Source organism: Aquila chrysaetos, chromosome 12 (genome assembly GCF_900496995.4).
Source record: "Aquila chrysaetos chrysaetos chromosome 12, bAquChr1.4, whole genome shotgun sequence".
Classification (NCBI taxonomy): Eukaryota; Metazoa; Chordata; class Aves; order Accipitriformes; family Accipitridae; genus Aquila; species Aquila chrysaetos.
Genome location: NC_044015.1, coordinates 41,024,084 through 41,051,887, shown reverse-complemented (window position 1 = coordinate 41,051,887; position 27,804 = coordinate 41,024,084). Strand labels below are relative to the sequence as shown.

The window sequence follows — 27,804 nt, the reverse complement described above, 5'->3', positions numbered from 1 at the left end:
AAACAACAAGAAAACCTTCTATGTTTTAGCCTGACAATAACTGATGCAACAAAAAGAAGTTAGAAGAAAACAAGATCAAATAAACAACAGCTGTTTAGAGCAATGAATGTCAGCCATATCTCTGAGCACTTTAATGGCAGGCAAGACAAGATTGAGGGTGTGATCTGAGTCATGTATATTAACCTCCATTCTAATTATTTGTTTTGCTAACATACATGGCAGCAGTGGAAACATATGCTCTCTGAAGGCCCCCTGTATTTTGCCGTAGATTCAACAGCAGCAGAGTGGAGTGATAAACACAGGGCCAGCTGGTTTATGGCTGCTGGTGATGGAGTAAGCGGGATGGAGGGGTTTAGCAATGGATGCTGAAGATACATGGTCAGCTTTGAAAATACGGGGCAAAATCTGTTCTTCCAAACCCATGCTATCCGAATCATCATCCAAGCAGATTTTTTCCTTCCTTTGCTGCAAAGAGCTCGTTTCTTGCTGGCATTTGGCCCTTCTCGTCTGCCTCAGACACTGACACTAGCCGGGCTTGTGTTTCTGGGCGCTGCCACCACGTAATGGTTCTGGGCAGCACCATGAAGGTGTCACAAAGCACCACTTGCATTGAAATATGTCTTCGGATATGCTGAAGTTAGATCTCTGCAAAAGCTAGTGCAGTTTTAACCTTGCTAATGCAACAACGTAGGAGTGGCTGCTTCAGCTAGATAGCTCCAAGTGGTTTAGGGAGCAATCTATTAAAACCCCTGAAAGCAAATTGGATGTTAGTCATTGTACAGTGATAAGGACAAGGCTCCTAATGCAACATCTATTTTCATATCCAACTGATCGGAAAAAGAGCAAAAGGGACCTGCAGTTACAAGAGAAGCAGCAAATAAAATTGTCTGCATTTTCAGAGTGCATTTCAAAATCCTGTGGATTGAAAACAAAAAGAAACCCAGCAAGCATCCTTCATATGAGATAGAGTTGTAGGACGAAATCTCTCTGTAGCCATCTTTCCTCCTGCACCAGCCAGAAGAAATTGCCAGGGCTTGCGGGACGGTGCGCAGGGCAGAAAGGGGGCTCAGGCCCGAGCCCCCCAAGAGGGCAGAAAGGGGGTCCCAGAGCTGAGGAGCCAGTCAGTCCCCACTTGGTGAGGAGCAGCAGCCGCGCAGCTCCTCAGCTGGTGTTTTCGTGACCACGCAACTGAAAGCAGAGGGAAGGCAAGCTGTTCTAGCAAAACAGCATCAGGTCTCTGCAACTCGCTTCTGACATTAGGCAGGCAGAAGACTAAATAATTATTTCACTGCCAGGCTCTTCTGGCCCAGATCTTTAATCATCATTTGAAGCTTGAAATAAGTCTCTGAGTGTTTCTTTCCAGCACAAGTTCCAGCGCGCGCTGTGTCTCCTGCCCACCTATGTGTAAGTCTCCCAGCACTGCCTTGCCAGCTTTGATTTGGGAGAATTAACGGTGAGTCTGCTCCTTGGTTTTCCCATCACATCCATTCTTCCTCACAAAGTGACACAACTGACAAGCTGTTGGTTTCAATATTGAAATGAGTTTCTCTGCTGAGAATCAGCTTTGTAAAAGTGGCACCAGAAAGTTTTACATTTGTTATCTGTCCTTAATGCTGCGTTCAGGTTTAAAGACATGAATGGATACTTTAAAAGTAATTTTCAGGGATAGGAAATGAGCTTCATTTGCATTCAGAAAGGACCCGTCTAGGACTATGCAAAGAGGTGCTTTGCATTGCTGGTGGTAAGAAAGGCAAGACAAGATACTCTAATTACAGCTGAAATACAAACAGAGGTGTGCACTGCCGTGACCTTTATCGTGCACAGGCTCCACACAGCCCAGAGACCACGCCGTCTGCGGCTTTTCATCAACATTAAAAGCCCCCCCAGGATCTCCTTTCCTCCATCGCTCTTCATCATTTGTTTTTCCATTCATTCCCTAACAGCAGGACACTGCGGTATTTCATAAGCCATCAAGGCGGATTTTCAGATCTCCTAGAGAGAGTTTCTCAGTGCCTTTCCCTGCTTTGCTGATGACAGCTCTTGCATAAGAAGCTCCTGATGGGTAGTAATTAATTAGAGCCTCACACAGACAATTCACTTTTCTTTTGTTTAGGATAATTAGTGAACAGAATGACACCTGCCAAAACCAAGCGGTTTTCCATCCACGAGGGTGCTGCGTATTTCCAGTTTGGCTCTTCTTGAAAGGAAATTATTTTTGCGGCTCCTTTTGGTCTTCCTGGGGCTGCGTGCCAGTAGCGCAGTGCTCCATTGTGAGAGCCACAATGCTGCCACCGAGTCTTTGTGAACAGCAGCATCTGGCCACTGGGTCAAGTGCTGAAATCTCAGTGGTTTATTGTTGCACGTCGGAAAAATCTGGATGCACACCAGGGCCTATGGATTCCATTCAAGCCCTGACAAAATTAACTCCTGTTGCTTTCCCGGCAGAAGGAAGACTGGAGGAATGGGATCCTTCCCCTTACAGAAGTTCACACTGGAAACCTGCATTTTAATTACTTTTTCTGCAGTAGAGAACACATAAACTGGAACATCCACAGCAAAATCACAGTCGGGGTAACTATTTGAAGCATGTATTGCTCAATTCTGCATTTTTAGATCACCTCCTTCGACCCGCTGGCCGTGTTCTGAATGCAGCCCAGGGTGCTGGGGGACTTATTTGTCACAGGAGCACATGGCTGGCTCACGGCCGACTCTGTGCCCACCAGGACCCCCAGGTCCCTCTCTGCGGAGCTGCTTTCCAGCCAGTTGGCACCCATCCTGTACTGGTGCTCGTGCTGGGACTCCTCCCCAGTGCAGGACTTTGTTGAACTTCATGAGGTTCCCGTCATTTCTCCAGCCCATCCAGGTGTGTCAGGCACTCCTCCATCCCTGAGTGCGCGTTTGGTGAGAGATCGGGTTGTACGACGGAGCTGCTGAGCTCTTGCAGAGAGAAACGGGGTCTCTCCTGCCCTGCGCAGATTTGGGGGCCGGTAGCTTGTTGACAAGCTAAAGGCTCTTGGAGTGTCCTGTGAGGCTGGCAATTTTATTACATAAAAGTAGTTTTGTGTTATTATCGTAAAACACTCACTGAGTCAGCACACTGAGATTTAACTGGACAGAACAGATCTCCCTGGTAGCAGCAACAGAAAGTCAAACCCTGTGGCTCAGAGAGATGCAGAGATGCTCGGTGAGGCGGGGGGGGATCTCCTCTGCCTCCGGCCAGCAGCGACCCATGAAAAACAGAGCAAGTGGGCAATTGTGGGACTTTGGCCGGGGCAGCGGAGTGATGCAGGCACGCAGGGGACGTTTCTTCTCCACGTCCCAGCCACCAGCTCCCTCTGCGCAGACCGGTGTTGTGTACCGTGGGCTGGATCCTCTGCGGTGGGAGGCGAGGGTGAGGTGAGGCTTGGTGAACCACATTCCAGCAAAGAGGAATCGAGGAAATTAAGTACAATTTATGTCCAGAAAGGAGGTACGGAAATAGCTGTTCATACTCAGCAGCTTGGCCCCAGCTGGTACCCGCAGGTGAATTTGCCTAACTTGCCAGTGACTACTCGCTCCACCAAATTTCACCTGCAGGTCTTCTAAATATAAACTGCAGGAAGGAAGAAGATAGTGCACTTACAGAGATAGCGCTCATTACACCTGTAAACGCAATACATCCTCCAAAGCCATTGTGCTCTGGCCATACCCTGTATCCCTTGTCAGTAGGGATAGCTTATGTTAGTGGTAGCGGTAGTTTACCACAGTAAAACTATAATAAAGTAGGATAATAAAACCAACTGTATTGCATAGAATATTATTACTCAAAATATTCAATTAACTATAAAAACACACTCCAGAAGTGCATCACACTGTATAATTTATTACAGACAACCTTACAAGTCTCCAAAAAGGAATACTACTCCCCCAGCACACATATTGGTTTTGATTGGTTGTTTTTTTTTTACAGAGAGAGACACATAAAAGGAACATGTCCTGCCTCTCCATCCCCATCTATGCACTGGCTACCTAGTTCAGAGCAGGTTCCCCGGGCGCTGGTCTGGGCGAGCGCAGCAGCAGGTGATGCAGAGGAAGGAGGTAGGTATGGATTTCAGTCCTTTCCCATGGAGATGTCAGGGAAACAGTGGCTATAAAAGAAATACCTAAAGAGGTAATTTTACCTCTTCTGTGTTTATTTAAAGGCAAAAAACCCACCAGCCCACAACAAACTTGGCTATGTATTTCTTTGGATAAAAAAACAACTTTCAATGGTTCCTCTTCCCCTCCAGCATCTAGCTGCAAATCCTGTTTGCATCACCGGACTTTTCCTTACCTGCCCAGAAATAAGTGATCCATTGACCCTCCACGCTTCCCAGGGCAGAGAGGTGCAACCTGGGCTGGTCATGCCTGGCGCGTCCCCCCAGGCTCTGCGGCACCCAGAGGGACGAGACAGTTCCCAGTGGGCAGAGCCCACGTGCAAAGCGGGACTTCGCAGCGCAGAGTGGGTGAGCGCGCAGGGCGCAGAAACACCCTGTAAAGTAAAATAATTCAGGGTGGGGACACAGGGGCTCCTTCCCCATGCCAGGCAGCGGCCGTGCAGGTGGCAATGGCTCCTCCGGTGAAGGCGTGAGCGGGGAAGGGGAGATGGGGACAACCTGGCTCCCAGGGGACTCGGTGACTTTTCAGGGCGCTCGAGGGCTTCGCGTTGCCATTTCTGTCCCAAATCGGCCTGAACTCTGTGACTGTGGGGCGAGGGAGCTGCTCACCGCGATGCCTCTGTCAGCTTGCTCAAAATAACACAGACACCTTGCAGTGTCTCATCACAGGAGAATATTTCACTCAAAGGACGGAGGGCAATGCCAAAAACCAGAGCAGACACAGAGCAGGTTACGTGTGCCGTGCCCGCCGCACTAACGAAGGAGGCATTCGGGCAGGGACAAAGGCAAGAAATCGCTTTACATTGGTTCGACCTGCACCTGCAAGCGTGGACACAGAAGGACCAGGTGTGTGTGCAACAAGTGAGCCAGATCACAGAATTATAGAATCATTTAGGTTGGAAAAGACCCTTAGGATAGTCCATCCCAGCAAAAGCGGGGACACCTGCCCCTGATTCCTCTGAGCTCTGCCCTGCATCCGGCTGCGCAGCGTGGGACACTGCAGGACAACAGTATGTTACATTTCCAGAGCCAGGCAACAGAAATGCTGTGTATTATACGGCAACTCTGGTCTCTTCAAGGTCCAGGTCCAGTAAACTGCAAAGTGAAACTCTCAAGATTTTCCCAATTTAAAAAAAAAAAACCCATGTCAGTGATGGAGTTCATGAGGGGGAAATCTTGGCAGGGGGGCAGGACTGGCTCTCACAGACTGCTGGCTCCCACGGGAGGCAAAGGCTTGCTACAATAGGCAAACACCTATTCAACAGTAACATCAACAATAAACATTTTATTCACAAAAATAATTACAAAATTACTCTGACACTGTTAGAAAGTGGTGTTTCAAGTTACACTCTCATTAGTGGGAAATAATTACCGTAAATGCTCCAGAAATGAAAGCCACATACAGAAAAGGAATTAGTTCACAGTTAATGCAAGGGGAAAAGAAAAACCCAAACCCCGTTTTACTGCAAACTTTCAAACCCGAGGCTGATTGCACAGATCAATGGCTCAAAGACAGACTCACAATCTACACATGTACAAAATATGAAAACCAGTTTCTCGCTGCTTCAAACATCAATTGCAGTTTAAAAAAACATCAGGGCATTTAACTGTAGCTGCAAGTGACATGTCAAAGGAATAATGACACATTGATTAATTTTCTTAGAAAGATGAGCTATACTCCTGAATGCTCTTCAAAATTAATTTGCAAGAGCTTAATATTAGGGCTTAATATGTACTTCAGAAGCTGCACAGGGTTCCTCCTAATTGCTTGTCCAGTTTAAATTGAAAAGCCTTTCCTGGTGGGTATGGAGCCATAGCAAAAAAAAACCCCATCTCTCTGCAAAATGACCAACGTTACAGGGAGTTAACATTGAATTAATTACTTGTAGCAAAGGCGTAGGTATATTTATGGGGAAGCATTAACAGTTTCACTGTTAGAAGCTGTGCTGTGTTACTCCCGCAGCCAAGCCCCGGGTTTGTGGCGGCACCGTGCTCTCTGGATGCTCCGAAATGTGTTTCTGTGGCACTTCTCTTCCCTTGCCGTGCCCCAGGGCAGACGAGCCCCTTCGGCTCTCCCAGGCACCCAGCCCAGGAGCGGCCCTGGCCGGAGCGGACCGCGTCAGAGCCGAGATGAAGATGAAGGTCATCAGGCGAAACCCGCTTTGCCCCCAGCAATTGGAGGAAGACTCTGATGCAGATCACGGCCTGACCCTCTTCCCTACTTTCTCCCCGTTTCTTGGCAGGGACTTGCCAGGTCTCTTGCCAAGACGGGGCCGGAGCCCAGGAGAGGCACCGAGCCTGGACTCCTGGCTCCGTTCCATTTCAGACAGCTTCGAGTACCCAAGTCCTGAGCGTGAACCTCTCCTTCCAGCCCTTCGCTGCGTCCCTTGGCACCCGCTGCCTCAGCAGACAGGCTTTTTGAAGTTGGCGGGGGGGGGGAAGCTGAGTGGCAGCCCCTATTCTGGCTACAACAGTCCAGCTGTCAGCAAAAGTCTGCCTTGGGAGATTAATACAGAAATGCAGTTTCCTCTGCAGTTTTTCGCCTCTGATAACTTCAATTCTAAATGTGTAATAGCATGTTTAAATTTCACTGGCTTTTGTAAGAAATGTGCCTGAAAAGGGATTGTGCTCACAAACCTAATTTCTGTACAGCATTTCAAGTTCCTGCGTACTTAAAAATAAGGCATCTGCTCTTAAAAATCAACACTCAAACTCACTACAGGCACAAGGAAAACTCTTGCTGTGGGTGGAGTGCATCTCCAGTACATCGAAGGGGAACCGAGCCTCAAGTCTCCAACAACCAAAACCCAACCCCGGCAGGAAGACCAGCTGCTCGGCACACGCAGCCGGCCAGGCGCCCGCTGGTCCAGCCCTTCTCGTGACAAAGCGCCAGACACGAAGCCATCGAGGGAAGGCAGGAGGGCTGTCTGCTTGCAGCTCTGCAAGGAAAACAACCCTCCAAAATTACCTTACAAAATGCTTTCGCCCAGGCACCGTACCTGCCCATCTTTGTCTCGCTCAGGAACAAACAAATGAGATTTTGCTCCTGAGTAAAGTACGTGTATCAGCTGCCCTGTGAAAGGAGGAGACCGCTGCAAACACAGCATAAAACACTGTTATCTAACGTGGCAGGGGAAGTACTCAGCTTTATTAAACAAAAAAATTGACCTGAAGTTGAGGGAAAAAAATAATGGTGAGAGGAGAATGCGGTAAGTGACCCCAGCTCTTAATTTCGTCTCCCAGAGGCAGATGCTGCCCGCAGGAGTGGACAGAGCTGAAACCGTAACCGGAGACCAGGGCAGAGGCAGACAGCAGCAGATGGTGGATTCAGGATATGCAGATTTTGGCTTTATACAAGAGCAAAGAAAGGTGAAGAGCGGGATTGAATGTCCATTGGATACGGATGAAAATGCCAGACTGAGAGCCAGTTTTAGGAAGTATTTATTGAATAAACTCGTACAGCTGTGTCCTGCCCTTCACTATGGGTCAGGACCTGGGTTTACCTGCACTGTCAGAAACTTAGGGATTGGTAACATGGTATGGAGATTGCTTCAGAAAAGGCACACCTACATTAAGGGATTAAATCGCTTGGTTCTACAGTAATTATACTTAAAATCTTTTCTTTTTGCTGAAGCAGAAAAGATCAGCTAATATTTGCAGCATTTCTTACACTCACATCAATTTGTTTTTCTAAAGAGCACCTCTTGCTCTGGCCATTAGGAAAAAACCATGATTGGGATGGCAGAGGCACCCAGGAGGACAGGCTGGACTCCCAAAGGTGGCGATACCTGGGTACCTGCCAACTTCCATCGAGGGAAGACGTTCTGCGCTTCTTTTTTAACACAGCAACCCTCGAGCACAGCTGCAGGCATCACAGCAAGTCCAGGCTGCAAACGCTCTCCCACCATCACCTCTGAGGCACGTCAGAGTCCTGCATGATGGGGGACAGAAGATTAACTCCTGCATTTTCCTGTGTTCCCAGCAAAGCCTTCACTGGTTCACTCAGCTGATCGTTCCCATGGTTAATGGTACTCCTGTCCCTACAGGGTTACTGGATAAGGACTCTGTATGGTAAAATCAGCGTGAGCTTTTCATTTCTTGAGCAAGATGACCTTCAAACACAACTAAAGAATTTTTCTGAACATTGTAATTAAAGAAATCCAAACCTCATGACGAACCATGCGTTTATTATTCCAGTCTACAGACAGCTGCGCTACCCTTTTCACTTCCCAACAGCAAGAAGTTTCAGCAGATGGGTGTGCTGCAGGGGCGCTGGGAGGGGACTCTCTCCTCCAAACAGAAGGTGATACGGTTATACTACGGCAGCTGTCACAAAACCGCATTTCAATAGTTCACATTACCTCTGCATCGCCGGTTAACAGGAGGAGAAGGTTGATGTGCAGGAATCTGGGTCTTCCACCCCAAATTCGGTTGCACCACATGAGGGATCCCTGCGGCACTAGCTGGGGCGGGTTTGGTGGGACAGCCGACCTACACTAGCCTCCCCGCATCTTCAAACTTCAGGGGATGCTGGATCCGGTGGACAAACCGTCAGGAGAGGCAGAATCCAACACCCGAGTCCGTTCCCGGGGCACCCTTAGGACCCTGGAGGTTGTGCTGCATCAAGTTCATGTGCTGGCAGGAGTGAATTTCTTTTTTCAGATGAATTCTAAGTTAAGCATTCACCTGGGTGCTAATCACAGCTTTGCTCCTGGAACTCTATGGGAACCTTCAGGTTTGTCCCTGCAGCCTCCAACCACATTTTCAAGTGACAGTGAGTTTTGGCTACTAACATGAAACAGGTCTTAGTTCCCCCCACCACATGCAATATTTCTGAAACAAGTACATGAGATCCATGTTATATTCAACATCCAGAAACAGAGACCCCCAGCAAGAGCCAGGTTAGCAGCTTGTTTGAGAAAAAGCAGTGGGTTTTTTGGTAAAGCTTATCTTAAATTCAAAGTGCAGATATATATTTGCTTTGGTCCCTTTTGCTCCATAGAATTTCTTATCACTAATATATTAAAGTGTTTCCACACCTCTCCTATCATTTACTATTGTTGCTGGGTTTTGCCCTTTTGTTTTTAATTGGCTATATAAGTTTCAGATAAATTTAGCTTTGGAATACACAATATATTAATCTTTCTTAGCTCCTCAAAATAGTTCTTTGAAAAGGCACATATACAAAAATATTTACTAACTATGAAGTACAAAAAATATATTTGGCTTGCAAGTAAGTGTGTTTTTTCTTTACCAGCTTATCCCAGAAAATACAGCTCAGTTGCAAGACCTAATTTTCCTCCCATCGTGAAGCTTTTCAGCTGAGGGGAGCAGGGCTTGTGAAGGCAAACCGACTTCTCCAAGTCCATACAGACAGGCTAGCTCACCGAAGACCAAGAATACAGGAGCCCTGGATCAAATTACTGCCTTTTCTACTGTGGGCTCTTAGGAAAGGGGTTTGGAAGAGATGGTAGTTTTACGGCAGTACCATTTGTACTAGAATCTCATGTTCAACAACAAAAATGTGGACATTTTACTTCCAAGCACATAATTTTATGCAGATAACAGGCCACAATTAATGTAGCCGCAAGAATTTTGATTCTCTTCCTCTTGCAGTACCGTAAGTCTTTAGCTACTGGAACCACTACTTCTTCAGGGAGTGTTTTACACATTGATGCACTGTTCGCCACGTGTCTCTGACCTCACAGTTTCTTCTACAGCTCTTTGATGCTACTGATGAGTATTTTCAATTTACTTTAAAAAAAGACCCCGAACAGCAGCCACAAGTTTGCCATCATTGGTCAGGGCCTCCCTTTCAAGACCTGAAATAGAGCGTTCTGACTTTTTCACGTGGACCATCTGCATATTCACAGGCTCAATTTAATGCAGAGGTCAGCTAAGCAATAAATACATCAGAATTTTGGAGAAAAAAAACCCTAACAAATATATTTGGTATTTGTACAGTGCATCTGTTTACCACCAGTCCAAGTGGATACCGATGTATCATAACCTGGCAGTCTTTCTGAACGGCCAGTGGCTGCACCGCATCCAGGTCGACTCAGCCTGTAGCACTCCGTGTCCCAAATCATTCCCAGCAAAATGACACATTCGAGCTTTTCCCCTCAAAACACCACACATGTACATAGTAGGTCACTCCTTTCTATCCTGCCCTCAGGGTCTCCAAGCAAACCCTAAAACAAGAACAAGGTCTTTCAACACAGTTTGCTGACGTCGTTTGCAGCAATACTTTACTCCTGAACAGAGAGAAGAAACGTGTGTACGGGTCTGTACTGCCAACAGACACACTGTGCTCACCCCAGTGGAAAACATGGTCCTGTTTGACAACAATAAACTGAAAGAAGCCCACTGCTACAGAACCGGCTGCAATCTGCATCGGGACTGTAAAGGGTCGTTTAGCAAATGCATGAGAGAGGAGCTGTGTTCCTTTGGTCTATGTTGCTTGGATCCTTCCCAGCCCTTGAGGAGCGTTTGGGAATCTCCACACCAAAGCCTGCAAAACCCCCGACTCCTCCACCTCTCCCCAGCTGGAGGAAGAGTCTCTGGTCACGCACTGACAACACCGGGAAGGTGCTGCTGTGCTCTGCCCTGCAGATGAGCAACGCGGTGGCCGGGGACGTTCCCGGCAGCCGGCTGCGGCTACAGAGGGCTTACAAAGCTGTCGGCGGCTCTGCCCTGGGGACAGACCACAGCCTAGCGCGCAGAGCTGACCGGGCGTCAGCGCAGACTGCATCTGCATCGCGTCCCATCCTCTCACCTGGACGTCTACGGCACCGAGTCCAATTCCAACTGCGGTTCTTCACGGGGCTGCTCAGACATACGCCTAACGGGCATCAACAATACGCCATTTGGCACCAGAGGGTAATTTGAACACAATCCAATCTCTGAAGGAAGGCCCCATGTTTGAAAATTAGGTCAAGAAATGGAATTTCTTCCTACTAAAACTCTGGCACTCAAATATAGAACCAGTTACCCAGCTTCAAAACAGGAGAGCCCCTGAAAGAAGTCAGGAGAGGGAAAAACAGGGGAAGGTATCAACACCTAAAAAACCATTAAGAGTATCAAATTGTGGTGTGATGACTTAAGAGTTTTTCTCTGTGGTCTCTTGCACCTTGGCAGCAGTCATCTGAAACTGCGGCACGTATGGCACAATGGCTTTATACTTCAGGCTACTTTGGAAACACACATTCAAATTAGGCGGTGTATGCTGAAGAAACCCCACATCTTTGAGGACATCGGTTGTATGGAACGGACACATCACCCCGGAACTTTCTGTTAAAAAAACGTCATTTTCTCTTTTTTCCAATGATGTTATCCCTAGGTAATACAGGCTCCGCTCAGGACTATCTCCGTCTGTGAAAGCGTCATCCTGATCTGACGGCTCCGAAAATCCCTCTGAAGAAATAAGGGAAAGCGAAAGAGTCTTGCTGGGCTGCCTGCCAGGCGGATCAGGTAATAAGAGGAATGCCCCATTTCCCACCTCCCAAGAGCTACTTGAGAAAGCACCTGTAACTAAGGAATCTTCAGCTAAGAAGCATCTATCAAAACAACTTCTTAGAGTCATTTTCTGTTCGTAAAGCCCACTTGATCTGGAGTTACTGATAATAGTAGCATATTTAATATCGGACTGCCTTGTAATTTCTCCACCGATTTGGTCATCACGGGAGCTCTCGGAGAAGCTGCTACTATTGAAATGGCTGCTAGAGCAAGCAGAGTCATGTTCAGAGTCTTGAATTTTTGTAAACATTGAATCAATTACTGAAAAATCTTGTGTGTCTTCTTTTTTCATCACTTTAGTAACACTGATGTCTTCCAGCACTATTTCTGGTTCCAGAAGAAGAGGCTCAAATGACATTGCTTCGGGGTGCTTGATAAAAAGATGCTCAAAAGTTTCAGGCTAGAAGAAAAGATATATTTTAATGCTCGTCTATTATTTTTATTTCAGTACGAAGCTACTGATTTTAAGAATCACAGACAAAAACCCCATAGTTTCAGTAAGAATATATAGTTGAAAATCCTCTAAAACACATTTCCTCTTTTCTTTATGTCTGCGCGTAGGTGAAGATTGAGGGACAAGACACAAAAGCGAGAACCTGTTTGTGTGTCAAGTGCTGCAAAGCAAGCGTTCTGTGAAGTGCTCAGTACTCCAGCCAAGACAGCCTATCGTTCAAGCTGAAACAGAAGCAGCTGAATGGTCCCATTCCTTTTGACATTAATAAACATGCACATACTGTTAAAAACACACGCAAGTGCTTTGCAAGACAAAGGTCTTATACCCTTAGATGTCCTTGGCTTTTTATTTAGATTGTATAAACAATAGACTTAATCATTTACATGTCAACTAAAGTAACTTTCCCTGCTAGGATTTTACTATTTAGGGTCAAATTCAGCCTTTCCGTAGTATTTTTAGAGCATTCCCATCTGAATAGCAGCTGTATGTTTGAACTGCATGAAGAGAAACACACATTGATTTTGCAGAAACGTATGCTTTACTACTACCTAATATATATGCATGTAAAATACACAATAGTGTGAACTGACAGCAAAACTGCAACTCCTAGCTACAAAGGAAAAGTCACTTGAAAAACATACATTTCCTAACAAATTCAAGACAAAACAAATAGATAAAAACAGATTTTGTGCATATTAGCAAACCATATTTTACAGCAGGAAAGCTGCCAAAACAACTAGGAACATGTCAAAATACTTAGACTAGTATACAATTATAGAAAAGAGTACACTAACTTGCGTATCTTAGGCTACTACTTTAGCCTAGACTAGCTATCAGTAACGCCTGTGCCCTCACGCGGCAAAGCTGGCAAGCAGGTTTCTAAGTGCTTCGGTACTTGCCCCACACAAGTCCATCACCTTCCCACACCGAAACCAACCTGCACACTGGAATCTCTCCTAGTCTTCAAAATAATGTCAATAACCACATATAAAATTAACCAGCTACTGAAATGAGCTGTAGGCTGCTCTATGCTGTATACATCAAGCCATAATAATCGTAACTTATATTCCCCAATGAAAGCTATCTTCCCTCTCACAGGTTTGCTATGAACTGACAGGAGCAGAGGCACTGCTGTGCCGAAGCAGACTAACAGTCCAGTCAGTGTATATTGCCCACAGTGGCATTTTCAAAATGGGAGATGCTTATTATCAGGAAGCTTTTGAAAAACCCAAACACCATGTTTCCTCCTGATACCTGCCCTCCTGCAACAGGCAGCTGGTTTATCCTGAACAGAGATGGGTTATATTCCTCCCAAAATCTGCTTGCTCCCTCACCCCAGCTGCAAGTACCTGCTCTTATAAACGCATATGGGTACCACAGAAAACATACAGATAATATTGCCTGCAAAGATTCGATACATCACATTCAAAGACAGGTATGTTGTTTGGCAAAGGCCACCATCTGCCAACTCAGACACATCACTTATTAAAACATGTCAGATATTTAATCAAATACAATGCATAATCCAACGTCCTGAGAAAATGTAAAACTATAGCATATCAGCAATTACAGAGTAAGCTGGGTGAATAGTGCTGTATTTCCACAGTATATGCATGCACGGTATAATTTGGGCACAAACTGTGTTAAACAACAGGCAAAGTAGTTCCATAAAACTTGGGAGAAAAGTCATAATCTCAGGTCACCAGTTCCCAAACTCTGCAAATGAGATCCAAACAAACAAGGAATTTCAAACAACATTGTATTTTGCTTCCCTGTTCAGTCTAGGTTTTAGGTTGTATTTGTCTCACAAGCAACAGACTACCTCTGAGCTGTAAGCCAGTTACCACACCTGAGACAGGTTAAACTCAAAATTACTTTGCACTCTAGTTGCTAAACACAGATATATCAAAATATGATATTGGCCTAATTCTGCCAAGACCAGATTTTGACTTTCACATATATTTAACTTTACACATTGCAAATAACCCCATGGACATAGTGGGGTAATTCAGAAATGCAGGAGTCCCTGCAAGATTGATACTAATTCCCCTGTAAAACATTTGTAGTTGTGTTTAAGTAATTTCTCCAACACTAGGTCCTAAAGCTTTTTTATTTTTATTTACTAATTTATTGAGCAAATAAGAGGAATTTTTATGATTTTGACATTGTGCATACATGTAAAGGCTTGCAAGACAGAGTCTTGCCTGGTTTAGATTACGATTTTAAACTCTTGCTGCTGTGAGCAATACAATCAGGATAGATGCAGTTCTGGCGTACCAAATGTGCTATATTGAATATACAAAGTAATGATCAGATGCTGACTCCAGGATTTAATATTGATATGTACCGGGACACGACAGGAGTTCTATCTACATCAAATGCCTTCAGAAAGACATCAGAACTTCCCAGTAGTGGTATACAGGCTATTTATGTAATCAATGCAGTTGTAATAAAACTAAGGAAAAACATCATACAAGTACTATACGCTGCTTTTTCTACTGGAAAATCCATGCACATGTATAAAAGCAGGATTTGGCCCTAAGCACACGATTTCAAAGAATGCGGTCTGGCCTTGGACACTCATGAGGTGAGCGAGAGATGACCATGCTAATCTGAGGACAGGCACTGTGCCTTCAGTGCGATTAACATTAAGCAACTTTTTCCAGTAAGATTAGTACAACGTACAGAAGAGGCGTGCTTTCTACTGCATAACAAGCTGTCAAAAATCATGTCAAACTTCAGTTTCTTGCCTACTTGCATGCATCATTTCTTTTCCATTAATTATAGAACAAGGCATATGAATATGGAACAGTATCACCAGGGTATCAGCTTTACCCTCCTTTCCTAATTAAAACTTCATCAACTTTAATGCACTTATTTCTGCTCCACCAGTCAGCGAAGAGAATCATTTCCAACATGCTAAATCCAACATGCAAACTTCATGCACTTCTGCAATCGGGGACAGTGAGGATTATCAAGAGCTCCTTTTGCTATAGTTGAAAAGATTAAATAGACAAATACAGGTGCACCGGTACAACTTATACTCCTGCAATTAACAGCTGTTCAAAGAGCCCAGCACTTCCCCGGATGCAGCCACGGAAGCAGACATCTCAGACTGCTCTGGGATTTAACAACCTGCACAAGTAAAACACACTTAGTTTTCTAGACCATGCCAGACAGGCTCTGCTAATGCCAGCCAACGCGACTGCTGCCACGAGGCTGGAGAACATCCACTCTTCCCTCCAACCGACCACAACTGCGTCTTCCCCAACAGAAGGATTTCCAGGAGCTTCATTTAACATTAAAACATACAGCTTGGTGCATCAGAGAAGCAAGTACTTCAGCACACATTAAAAAGCCACAAAAAATTGTAAGTAAAAAAATAAGCAGAAACTGCCCTACCACCACTGAAATCAGATTTTCCTTGAGGATTTCTGGCTTGTTTTTTCAAACAAATATCTAATGTTAGAGATTATTCAGGCATCTGCATTGATGTGGCTGCATGTTTAAATGATAACAAATGAAGAAGCCATAAAAATAACATGCACGTTGGTATTTTCAGGAAAAAGCAAGCAAACAAAAAACCAGTAAGGCACAACACACACCCAGTTTCTACATTCTCTGAGTTGCTGCTGCACCCAAATGCATGTAAAAAGTTCAAAAGACCATAATGGGACAACCAAGTACTTGTGCAAATAAGAGACTTGATCACTTTGATGTGCCTGGAGCCAGTGGAAACTCCCAAACTAGCTCTCAGTTGAACAAATACTCAATTAGAATAAAAACACACTTTCAAGTGAAGTCAGTAACTGGGCAGATCTTGAGCTCAAGCTGGATAAATCTCAAACCAGTCTGATGTGTCTGCTTCCACGGCTGCATCCTGGGAAGGGCTGGGCTCTTTCAACTCCTTTTGAAACCCAGGGCTTGAAAGTATTCAGCCCTTTGCCAGTCACAGCCTTAGTCAGTAGGGCAATAAACAAAAGTTAAAACCACCAAATCTAAAGTGCTTCTGCCTGTGCAAGTGACAAACCGTGTTTTGGTCTGTAATATGGCACTTGCTCCTAATTTTTTGCGAGGGCTTTTTAGATTTTTGACAGAGCTACTTCCAGGATTCGTTATATTTAAACAAATCAGCATTGTATTGTATCTGTGCTTCCTGTCTTCTGAATATAAATAGAAAAATCTTCTAACAATTCTGTATAGGAAGCCTGGGAGCTGGCCCAATGGTTCAGCAGGCAGTGACCATGATTAGACTTCAAAGAATGTCCATTCTCTGTTTAAATGAAATGAAATAAAATAAAAGATGAGAAAAGAAACCTTCACTGGGAAAGCAAATTAAACACCTGAAAAATCTTCTGCCATTAGATGCTCTTACTTTTAGAAATAACAGGCCTGAATTTAGATTATTGTCTCAATGATTACACACCGTCAAACTGTGAGACCGTGAGAAACTCTGTCTGCTGGTGCAAACTGCCTAAGTCCATGTAAAGACCCTTACTTGTCACAGCTCATCACATCACAGCTCCCGATTCACGTGCCAAATGGAGAGGCAGTTTATCCCAGCAAAGAATTTGGCCTTTGATACACACCTGGCACTCACTGAGGTGCATTAGCATTACACCTATGGGATTCTGCAACTGATTTACTAATTGCCCTGAAATTTAAACACCCCCTGCATTCAAAAGAGGTGTTGGTCTCTGGTCCTGGCCCATTTCCACATACTAGCTTTCTACAGCTGAGAGAACCGCTGTATTGCTAACTTCTGAGGCTCCGAGTTGCTTCGTTCAGTAATTCAGGTAGGGTCTAGTCTAACCAACAGGTAGAGTTCAGTACTGAGCAAAGAGCAGTCAGACCCATGGGGTGGGGGAAGAAGCATCACCAGGGAAATACACACCTTCTGAAAATTAACTCCTTGCGCCCAGGAGCAATTCTTGGGGTTTGGAACATCTTCCCAAAACAGTTTCTTCATTCTGAAATATGAGGTAAATTCTGAAGTTGGTACTGTTCTCATACATTCTGTACTGCTGTCATTCACCTTTGCTATGTCAGAAAAGGAATCTGTGCGATTTTATTTACCCAGAACACTATGACCATGAAACAATCATTTTAGATATTATAGATGGCCAAAATTTAATAGAAAAAAGAAAGAAAGAAGTGACATACCAAGTGGCAGTTTAGCAAAATATAAAAGGTACAGGCAGTCTTTGCTGAACATGACCACAACCCACCTTCCACAAAACTCAGAGGGATTTGTTTCAACTGGCTTTTACTTCAGACCTTAGTTTGTGATGACAATTGCACATGGAACTCAAGAGTGCTTTACAAATTCAGAGCACATGACACTCATTAACTTGCCCATAAATCACTCTCCAGAAGTGAGGAGTATGTGGTATAGGCTGAAGTGATACTTCCCAGTGAAAATGAACAGCACTGATCATCACGTTACTGCAAGGACGCCAGACCTGAAAGGGCAACGGTCTGACTTTCACAAGGTAACAAGCCTGTGCACTCAAGACACCTTAATTCTTGGTGCTGTATTCCACAGAGTCCACTCCCTTTCAGTACAATACATCAAATATATGATAAAAATAATTCCTAGCCTTCCCCAGAAAGACCCTGCCCACCAGTTCAGCAGACAGGCACGATCTAAGCTGCATCACCTTCTTCTAAAGGCCTTCTGGGACTTTTATATGACAATGAACAACTTACCTTTGGTGCGAAACCAGCAATGCTCCAAGCAGCAGAACTGAGGTTGAAATAACTATTGGTAGAACCACATAGAGGCTGGCATTATTCTCATTTTCATATCCACCTGGAAATAAAAGGAATTCAGATAATAATGCAGTAAAATAATTTGTCTGTGAAAAAGTAGTCTGCAACAGGGTAATAACAAACAGTAGAAACAACACACAAAAACCCCCTGATAAACAGTTTTACTGCACATCAACAAACCTTTACCTTGAGAACAAATAGAGGAAAAGGAAGGAATTATTTTAAATACTGACATGACTCCTCCATTCCTGTGGGAGGCAGCCACTGCTCCCTTGCTATTAAGAAATGAAATCAGAGTGTATGAAATAAGAGAATAGTCCACAACTGGAGAGTGAAGTATCACAGGGACCTAGGATCTCAGCTATTAAATTAGATGCACAGGAATTCAGGTCCCTCACTCAACTAATCCCACGAAGAGTTTTCAAATTAAAGCAGCTGAAGTCTAGATCACTGTTTATAGTTATAGCACAATTACTTTATTACTGACTTTTATTCTGATAAGATGCAGACTTCTCCTGCATTTAAAGTTTACTTTTACAAGCTCCTATTTCATAAACAACATGGAGAAAGATCCTGTAAGTCACCTTTGGTAAACTGATCCGTTGCTCTGGATTTCCCAACTCCTCCAGCAAACACAGGGTACAGGCTGAACTGGTACTTCTCAATCAAGATAAAGTGATCTGGAAAGAGGAAATCAGCCTTCTGAACCAAAACTGTTATCCTACTTTTAAACAATTGCCTCCACAGAGGCTCTGGTCACATATCAGAGTACTCATCAGGCCAGAGAGGGGAATAATGAAAGCCATCTTTTATAGATACATACTTTACTATCAGAAGATATGAACTATTAATCCATATTGGATAATCTAGCATCATTCTGTCATGGAATTAACACCTTTATGGAGCTATTGTAAAAATTTCTAAGCCTAAAGCCAAAATGCAAATGGAATGCGCATATTAACTTAGATAATTAGCTGGTGTACTCAATATTCCAGAACTAATTTTATTGTATTGCCAAAAAATGAACATGCTCCTGAGCTTCATTCTTTGTTAACCTGATTATTAATGTAACAGTCAATCCTTTACAATCAGTCCTCTAATGGTAATCAACAATTCCTCTACTGGTCCTTACCATAAATGGCATCAGAAACACAGAGAGGGAAAAAAGGAATCCCAGAGCTCAGTAAAGCTACATTTTTCTGTTCCCTAACAATTAACGTACTGCGTTATATTTTCAAGTGATCACTCACCATAAATATAGTATTTACTAATATTTGGAGGAACTCGCACCCATTTCATCTCCTCTTCTCTGTTAAGGTTCTTCCATTCGATAATAAAAGATGTTATCACATATATTTGAGGTGAAAGCGTCCAAATCAAAATCACACAAGTGCTGTTCACTGGGTAAGCGCTAAGCGACTGCACAACATTCACTGACAGAACAAGGAGAAAACAGCCGTGAATTACATGAGCTCAGAGGTGAGATGAGAGCTGGCTTAGCAGGAGAGGCGTATACTATAAACTACATGCACATAAACTATAAACACAAATGATTGCTATGGTTTCAGCACTTCATCATTTACTTGTTTAATTATCTTCTATATAATAAAGCCTGATCTTTAGTTCACATAAGCAAATACATTTCTCTTTAAGCCAGCAAAGCCTGGTTTACGCCAACTAGTCCCAAACACTAAATAGATCAAGTTTCTTACCAGACATCAAACAAATATCCTGTTTCTCCTGTGCACCTCCTTAATTATCACTCCTTATTCAAAAAATTATCAACAACTACTGAACTGTCAACATTTAGCTAGTAAAGCACGCATTGAGAGCCTTGTAAGCTAAATCCAATCCTACTGAATCTAAGTAATACACCAAGATAACAATCCAGTTGGACAAATGCTTCTCATTACATCCGCTAACAACCACAGGGTACGTATTCTTTCCAGAATACGCTTACACACAATATCAGAAAGAATTTTATCCATAAAAATCCTTTTTGCATTACAGCACTAAAGGTCTACAAATGGACTGCAGTAATGTTTCCCACAGCATATATTTGCATATGAATGTTACACAATTGAAGCATTCAGAAGCAATAGCCTTTATTTTATTAATAAAGCAGAGTGCAGCCGAATCAATGAAGAGGCTGCTTAGGAAGTAAAGCCAAACCTCTGAAAACTATGTACTCTGGCAGCCCGTCAGGTGAGCAGCCAGAGAAACAAGACCATATTTCATCTTGGAAACAACAAAACATTCCCTAGCAGGAATGTTGGGTGTTCCCAAGACAAAGTAGATGAAAGACCAGTTCTACAGTAAGATTTTATTTGTCTTTGATTAATTATTTTATATTCTGCTAGCGGAGGGAAGACAGCCCAGTGAAAGACAACTCTTTTCCCAACCCCAAAGATCATTAAGATTTTCATGCGATGGAAATTTCATTTTTCAAATAGCTCTGTCGGTGAGATACAGAATCTGTTTCCCATATACAGCTGAATGTATCATCATAAAACATTTTTTATTCTAACAAAGGGAATTTTATTACAAAGAAAGCTTTGTCCAAAAGTATCACAAGGATTCCTAGCATTTTCCACATCTCAAAATGGTTACTAATTGGTGTTCTTACCTGTGCTCATTTGCTGTGATAGAGTTAAATTAAAATTAACTGCAGAAACTCCAATTGAATTCATGGCTAAAACTGTAATGGTATGTGTGTGTTCAGTCCATGGAAATGAACAGGTAGTGCCATTGTCAACATATTCTGACCACGTGGTGTTTCCTGATGTCTGATGCTTTATAACATATCGGCTCACAGTGCACAATGAGTGATTCTTCATCAGTGGCTGCAGCAAACATTGGCATTAATTAATTTCCCAGTCTTTGATTTCAAAATCAAATGTTATTTGGGCGGAAGGCACTGCTCCAACTTTAAGAAAACACAACCCAATAAAGATACTATAGACTGGCTACTGTCCTTTTAGCAAAGGCACTGTAGTCCATTTAAAGACTTAATTTCTTCTCTCTCTCTCTCTCTGAGAGCTGACACACTTACTTGCTGTCTTTCCAGTGAAGGGAGGGCAGGAGGGGGACACAAGGAAATACAAACTCAGACTCCTATAGTAACTCACTGTTTTATGTTAGTATTTTTCAGGATTGAAAAACCAGAACAGATGACTGTTTGCATACTAAACCTGGACAAACAAGAGTGGGCAGTCACTGATGTACTTTTTTTCTCTGTCCTGCATTAACCTTTTAATGTAGCTTTGCCCAGTTTACATGCAGTTGCAGTGGTGTTTATACAGGCAGCTGTCTAGGAGTCAGTGGCACATTCTGCTCAGAGATCTTGGTCAGCAGAACTTGGCAGCTGAAGACCGCATTTCTCATCATAACTTAAAGTCTTTGATTCCATGTTATTCTTTTTTCTGAGTATTAGAACAAATCGTGTTTTAAGTCTCTGTTCCATAGCATTTGTATAACTAACACTGAAAGTGTAGACTGATATGAACATGTAATATAGCACTGACACTTCAGCTGCATTAGTGCAACTCAGGCAGCAGGTCTGGTCTCTGCACAAAGGCAAGGAAGCTTGCAGCCTGCCCAGAGATCTGAGGGCTCTCCTGAAGTAGCAAGGACTATAAGACTTCAGGAATAATGGCCCACATGCATTTCAATATGGCTGTGGTGCATGCAACTGGACCTGCGCAAGAACAATTTGACCATAACCTCAGATGGGTCCACTGTACAAAAATCAGCTCACTTCAGAAGGCCTGTGAGCTTCCCAAGTCTGGAAACACGCCTGCTGCCAGTGTATGTCTGGGCTGAGCCTCACCTACTTCTCAACCATCCAGAGCAATCACACAGCACTAGGAAAGTTTTTGTCCTACTACATTACTATAAACTTGGTAATGATTAGGGTACAAAATCAGCTTGACATATGCCAGCTAGCTGCAGGAGAGATTAAAGAGAATAAAAACAGAAGCGGGGAGGAAATGATAGCAACAGAAGGGAGTGAAGTCCAAGGCAGGCTGACTGAGCAAAGAAGGCAAAACCATCTCCCGTTGCACCACAGTATTACAATCAATATTCACCAGCGATGCCTACTTGCCTCCAGTATTAGCCAAGCAAGAGAGAGTAACACAAAAGAAGTCATACCCCAAGTGCCTTGCAATACAAAGTCCCATAATCAGCGACTGCCCAGGTTTGCCTCCCAGGGAAGCACGTGCTTATGGTACTCCCTTTCTGGCAATTCTACCAATCGTTATTGGATCAAAGTGAAAGACCAAAATGTAACTGTTCTCACCTTCCACAGGAGTGTAACATTCTTCTGCCTCCTTGCTGGATCTTCAATAATAATTCTCCAAAATTCAGGGCCTTGTAAGGGAGCTGCAAGATTACACAGTTTGAAAGAACAGTGTCACACCTCAGTCTGAAACTGGAGAGACCACCAGAGTGCACTCTGAAAGCACATGTACCTTTGATATCTTTTACAACTGTATAGGCTGATCTGCTCCAGTTGCTCCAGTAACCTGATCCACCCAGTTCTCTGCACCGGACCTGAACAACATACTCAACACAAAGTTTCTGAACTCTTATCACAGCTGATCTTGTTGGTGCATTTGAAACTTCATAAAGCTGTAACAGAAGTCAAAATATTTAGAGTAAGAACAAAAGGCTGTTTCGGCATCTGTTACAGTCAAAATTCCCAAAAATTAATCCAATGAGAAAGTGGCCTAATCAGTAATATTCCTTTGCTAGGTAATGCAAATGCTTATAAACGTGATTCACTGCATGCCACAGATTCCACAAAAACCAGCTAACCTGCTAAATGCCAACACTGCAACAATTCATGCTTCAATCTAGATTAAAAAAGACAGTACCTCCCATGTAATTTCTTCCCTGTTCACAGCATACCGAATCTGAAATTTAAGATCATTGTTCGTAAATATTGGGTTTGTCCAGCTCACATTCAGCAGCCCAACATTCCTGGTGATTTCTGCTTTAACATTGGCAGGGGGATGGGGCTTCACTAGAAAATTCAAAGAAAAATGTATTACTATAATGTCTGCACTGACATTTCTCATTAAATCCAATCATCATGGTTTACTTTCCTCTGTCCTGAGGGTGGCAGGTAACACATTGTGGCCTCTGCTATTCCAAGTAAAGCTGCACTATAATGCAAACATAACAATTCACCAGTTCCGGCTGCCTCGCCCATTCACTGCAGGCAAAAGCGTTGCTGACTGAGAAAGGCAATGTTTCTTTAATTGAAAATTCATTTGAATTTTGACCCAAACTAAAATCACCAAAAAAATCTTAAGTTGAAATATCAAAATCAAAGTTCCTTACAGAATAAACATTTTATTTAAAAAAAAAAAAAATCCATGGGCAAGTTTCAGTACATTTCATTTTAATTTAAACCACAATAGCTTATATTAGTGCCAGCATCTGGTACCTCCCCTGGTACAAACAGCAAGAGATGTAGCCTGGCACTAATGGCCAGTGTACCGCTGTGGAAAGTAGCTGCACACATGGCCCAGAAAGGTAGTTCCTATAAAGGACAGTGATGGACATTATGCAATGATTAATGGAAATATTATGTGAAGTTTTTATTTTACTAATAGGAAATTCCAACAAAATTGAGCTTCTCCAGCAGACTGAATATGAGTGTTACAAAGCCCTAGTTTGTTAACAGAGCAAAGTTAGAATAAACTTGTTTTGAGTAATCAGATGGTGAGTGAGAAAACAACAACAACAACAAAAAAATAAGCTTTAAATTTTGGGTGGTGCTAGAATGAGTATGTTCTGTTTTACTATGATACAGAGCACCTTTCATTCAGTGTAGGTCAATTCTATTCATAGCTTTTTATTTGAAGTGATGACTTGAATAAACCAGACTTCTCAAGTTCTGCTAGAATTCCTAACTGGGCAGCATCATATAAAGCCACCATCTTTCCCCAAAAGAGTACAGCCAACTGAGAGCACAGACACGCCCGACACAGACTGACACTACAGCTGCCATGCTGACAAGGTGCCAGGTTCTCTTGGCAAACTGTCTAAGCAGCAGAAGTGCAGGATGTCCACCCGCCATCCCTCACACCACCCTCCTTTCTGATGCCCAAGGCTCCCAATAGTTCTCTGACAATTGGCGAACTTGCTTGTCAAAAAGGCACAAACAACCCTCTGTGAACTAGACAGGAGCAACCTTGAAAACCACAAGGTCACCAAATTAATAGTAATAATAGTAATTCCCATACCCCACTTAGCTATAATGCACTGAACTTTGCCTTTCCTTTCCGTGTCATTCACTTTTGCTTACTCTATTTAAACTTTGAAATGCAAAGGATAATTTGGTTTAATTTATGTTCTCTGTATGCGTGCTTCCTCACACACTCACTGTTCCTGCCTCTTGCTTTTATACAAGTTTAAGTGTTCTGTGTCTCACAAAAGAAACTTTACAAAACCATGCAAGAGCATGAACAGTCCCTATGATTTTAAATTACTATATAACTGGGTAAGTAATACAGGTAGCGCTACACGGTATCAAAGGATAAACTTAACAACTAATTGAAGACTTCAGAAAAATTAAGATAACCAAGAACCTTAAAAATGAGACTGCCTTTTTAAATATAATACTTGCATTTTCTGTAGATGTCTTTGAAAACACCCAAGAAGATAAACATGCAAAACTGGATGTTTCGTTTTATAGGTATTAGCTGCAGTTACAATCTGCTCCTGTGCCAAGGAAGATGTATGGAAATAACATTTAATCCAATGTCTTTTAGAAGACAATATCAAAGCTCTTATGTTTTTATGTTCTTTCCACAATCTAATTTATTTAAAAGGCTTTGAAGAAGTACTTTACCTACACCATATAAGGAATGAAATCCAAGGTCACAAGTGAAGAAAGATGTGCACGAATCTTGACCTACCCACATCTGCTGGAACGACACAAGTTGGTGAGGATTCAAGTGTTCCTAGTAAGTGCTTAAACTCTATCCACATGGTATATCCAGATAAAAGAAAAATAGGCTGAAATGTGCACTCGTAAGAATGATTCTTCTGTAAATGGCATTCTTTCACCTCTGATTTTGGAGAAGTACTTGGAAAGTCAGAACAATAAATTCTGCTCCTTAAAAGAGAAAAAAACCATTCAGTTAATACATTGCAACTATGAGCTACTCATGGCATCAGTAAAATAGAACTCTGAAGGCAATTAAAACAAATGGTGTCACTGGAACCATCTGGGGGTTTTGGATGATTATTTGGACAGATCTTGAACTTGAATCTGCACTAGATGGATAAATAACACTGCAGCGTTACTCCTCAAAGCTTTGGCTCTTAGCCTGAAAAAAGCAGGACGTGAAGGCTCTTCCCAGTGCAAAATCTTTTGATAAGAGACTAACAACAGGAAGAAACAGGTACAACAAGAGCAGGCATCTCCAAATACTCGTAAATCATGTTACTCGGGTGGTATGTATTAGCAATAAACATAGCAAGGCAGATCTCCAGCCAAGAATTTACTCCAGCCGGGAATATGACCTTCAAAATACTAACTGGCGTCCAGGGGAAAGCTGCCACGTGGACCAATCTGACATGTACAGTGAAGTCTCCAGGAGATGGAAATCCCATAAAAATATCAGTTCTGGAGGGCGGTATTAAAATCCCACATACAGTCAGTATTGCGTCTGGCAACAGAAGAGAGGAGACCTGGACTCTGGATAAAATGGCACTGGACATCTTACTGGGGACGGAAAGGAAAGTTTTCAAATTTCTCCTAATTTCTCCTAAGCTTGTGCACAGCTCAGACTTGTGGTAAGAGTGGCCAGATAGGGTATTAGTTACTCAACGGAACCACAGAAGTTACACTTAGCTGAATCTCTCCTCTTCCTGTCAACATAGCTAATATTGATTAAACTGGTGCCTTGTGCTTTGAAGGTTTAGCTTAGCATTCTCTGTTTTTACAGGATGATCGTTTTTGTGCTGTTTCTGTTGGCAGCACTGACTGTAGAGGAAGATGTAGTAACAGCCCAACCAAAACAAAACACCAACAGCAAAGCTATCACATGACATTACTGTAGAGCTTTGGATTTCACCTGTAAAATGTAATTGCAGCAGTAACTAAGAAGAATAGCTGCGTGCTCCTGGAAAACCTGACGTGTCTGATGTCAATGCAACACATCTAACTTCCCACTTCCATCGTGAGGACTTGCCTGTGTCTAAGAAAATACTAGCAACTCCAACATATTTATGGTGCCTCTTACAATCAAGCTTGGGCAACTGAAAAACCTGACCATTTCATTTGGTTTCAAGCTTGTAAACATTCAAGTTCCTCCTCTATTTTTGTTCCTAATATGCAATAGAATGTTATGGAAATGATACTGGTGTTTTCATAACTATAAATTTTTAAACATCTTATACTTCAACTTTTTGGGAGTCACTACACTCATGTGGTCCCCCATGATTTTTTTTTTCTCTCTTCTTTCAGATGTTACTATTAACAAATCAAAAAAAAAAAAAAAAAGAACAAAAAGAACGATCACAATAAATACTAGCGTCCGGGAAGCATTTTCAGTCTGTATTAATGTTCACTGTTAGCTCTAGCAGAACACTGTAACAAATGTACAGATATTACCTCCTATTAGAAAATAACATTTTTAGCTAAAACAGAACTGTGAAAAAGTGGGAATAAAAAACATGGCAAGAACAGCATGGTTTTTATTTCAAGCTCTCTGTCCAGCAGTACACTCATTATATTCATACTTGTGAAGACAGTTGAAACAAAACCTACCTTAGTAGTCAGCTAGTCACTAATCCTGCCCTAAAAGCCTCCACTTGAAGTCCCAAGCATTCCAGTTATTATTTAGCCCACAGAATCCTGAGAAATATTCACCTGGGTACTTCGATAGTTCAAAACTTCAGTCCACCCCCAACAGAGAAGACAGTCCAGCTTTCCAAAGGATTAGGCCCTCAGGGCTGCTTTAAGCTTGTTTGCCAAAACCTTTGCATATCCAGTCCAGCAGAGCAGTAAAACTAAAGATTTTTTCCTCAGGAAGGGTTGTCTGTCTGTCTATCTTGTTTATATAAAGACTAACACAGTTCTAGGAAACTCTCAAGCTCAATATATTAGTAACTCAAAGGGATTTTTTAGTTTCATGGTAAAACAATACGATCACAGGCAATATTTGTGCACATGAAGATAAGGATGATCATACCACTGATTTAATAATCAGGTTTGTATTTTGCAAACAATAATGTGTTTGCTCCACACCACACCCCAGTTCTCCTTTTCTGTCCAGAAGACAGACAAAATCAAACCAACTACCTGAAAACAAGCTAGGCCAAAACATCTGACCAAAACCATGGAAACTAAGAATTGCTGTAGCCCCCAAACATGCTACCTTCATAAAGCAATATTCCCTTTATGAATTAAGATTTGATTTTCTCTTTATAAGCAAGATTTTTTCCATCTGGAATGAATTAAATTCCATCCCCGTATTTTTATCTACTGTCTGTATATAGAAAAAAAGATACAGAATTATAGAAAAATCGAAGATTGAATGGAGACCTCAAGAGGTCTCAAGTCCTACCTCCAACTCAAAGCAGGGTTAAATTCAAAGTCAGATGAAGTTGCCCAGGGTCCTGTCCAGTTGAGATTTGAAAGTCTCCAAGGACAGAGATTCTACAGCCTCTCTGGGCCACTGCTCCAGTGCTCAGGCACTCTCACCGTGAATTTTTTTTTTCCTTATTTCCTTACAATTTGTAGATATGAGCAACTAGAAGAATAATTTTTATAACTGACACAAGCAAACACATCTGCTTTAAGAGCACTGGCTTCCAAACTGCATCTACAGGTTTTACAAATGCTGAAAAACATTGTAAGTAGAATCCATGTTACGTACTCGGCTATCTATGGTGCCCTTTCTGCAC

At 42.7% G+C, this 27,804-nt stretch overlaps 1 protein-coding gene across 4 annotated transcripts in view; it reads right to left on the bottom strand.

The window, feature by feature from the left end:
• Nucleotides 1-7,561: 7,561 nt before the first annotated feature.
• The window catches only part of LEPR (leptin receptor), a 44,093-nt gene continuing 23,850 nt past the window's right edge, over nt 7,562-27,804 (bottom strand). For all 4 annotated transcript variants that reach the window (XM_030032385.2, XM_030032384.2, XM_030032386.2 and 1 more), the window contains 10 exons: nt 24,807-25,006; nt 22,755-22,903; nt 22,350-22,509; nt 22,178-22,260; nt 20,504-20,720; nt 19,128-19,310; nt 18,462-18,557; nt 17,815-17,917; nt 17,000-17,075; nt 7,562-12,051 (listed from right to left, as the gene is read on the bottom strand). In XM_030032385.2, the coding sequence (XP_029888245.1) occupies nt 11,236-12,051; nt 17,000-17,075; nt 17,815-17,917; nt 18,462-18,557; nt 19,128-19,310; nt 20,504-20,720; nt 22,178-22,260; nt 22,350-22,509; nt 22,755-22,903; nt 24,807-25,006 (2,083 nt within the window). In that variant the 3' untranslated portion in view covers nt 7,562-11,235. The remainder of the gene's footprint in view (nt 12,052-16,999; nt 17,076-17,814; nt 17,918-18,461; nt 18,558-19,127; nt 19,311-20,503; nt 20,721-22,177; nt 22,261-22,349; nt 22,510-22,754; nt 22,904-24,806; nt 25,007-27,804) is intronic.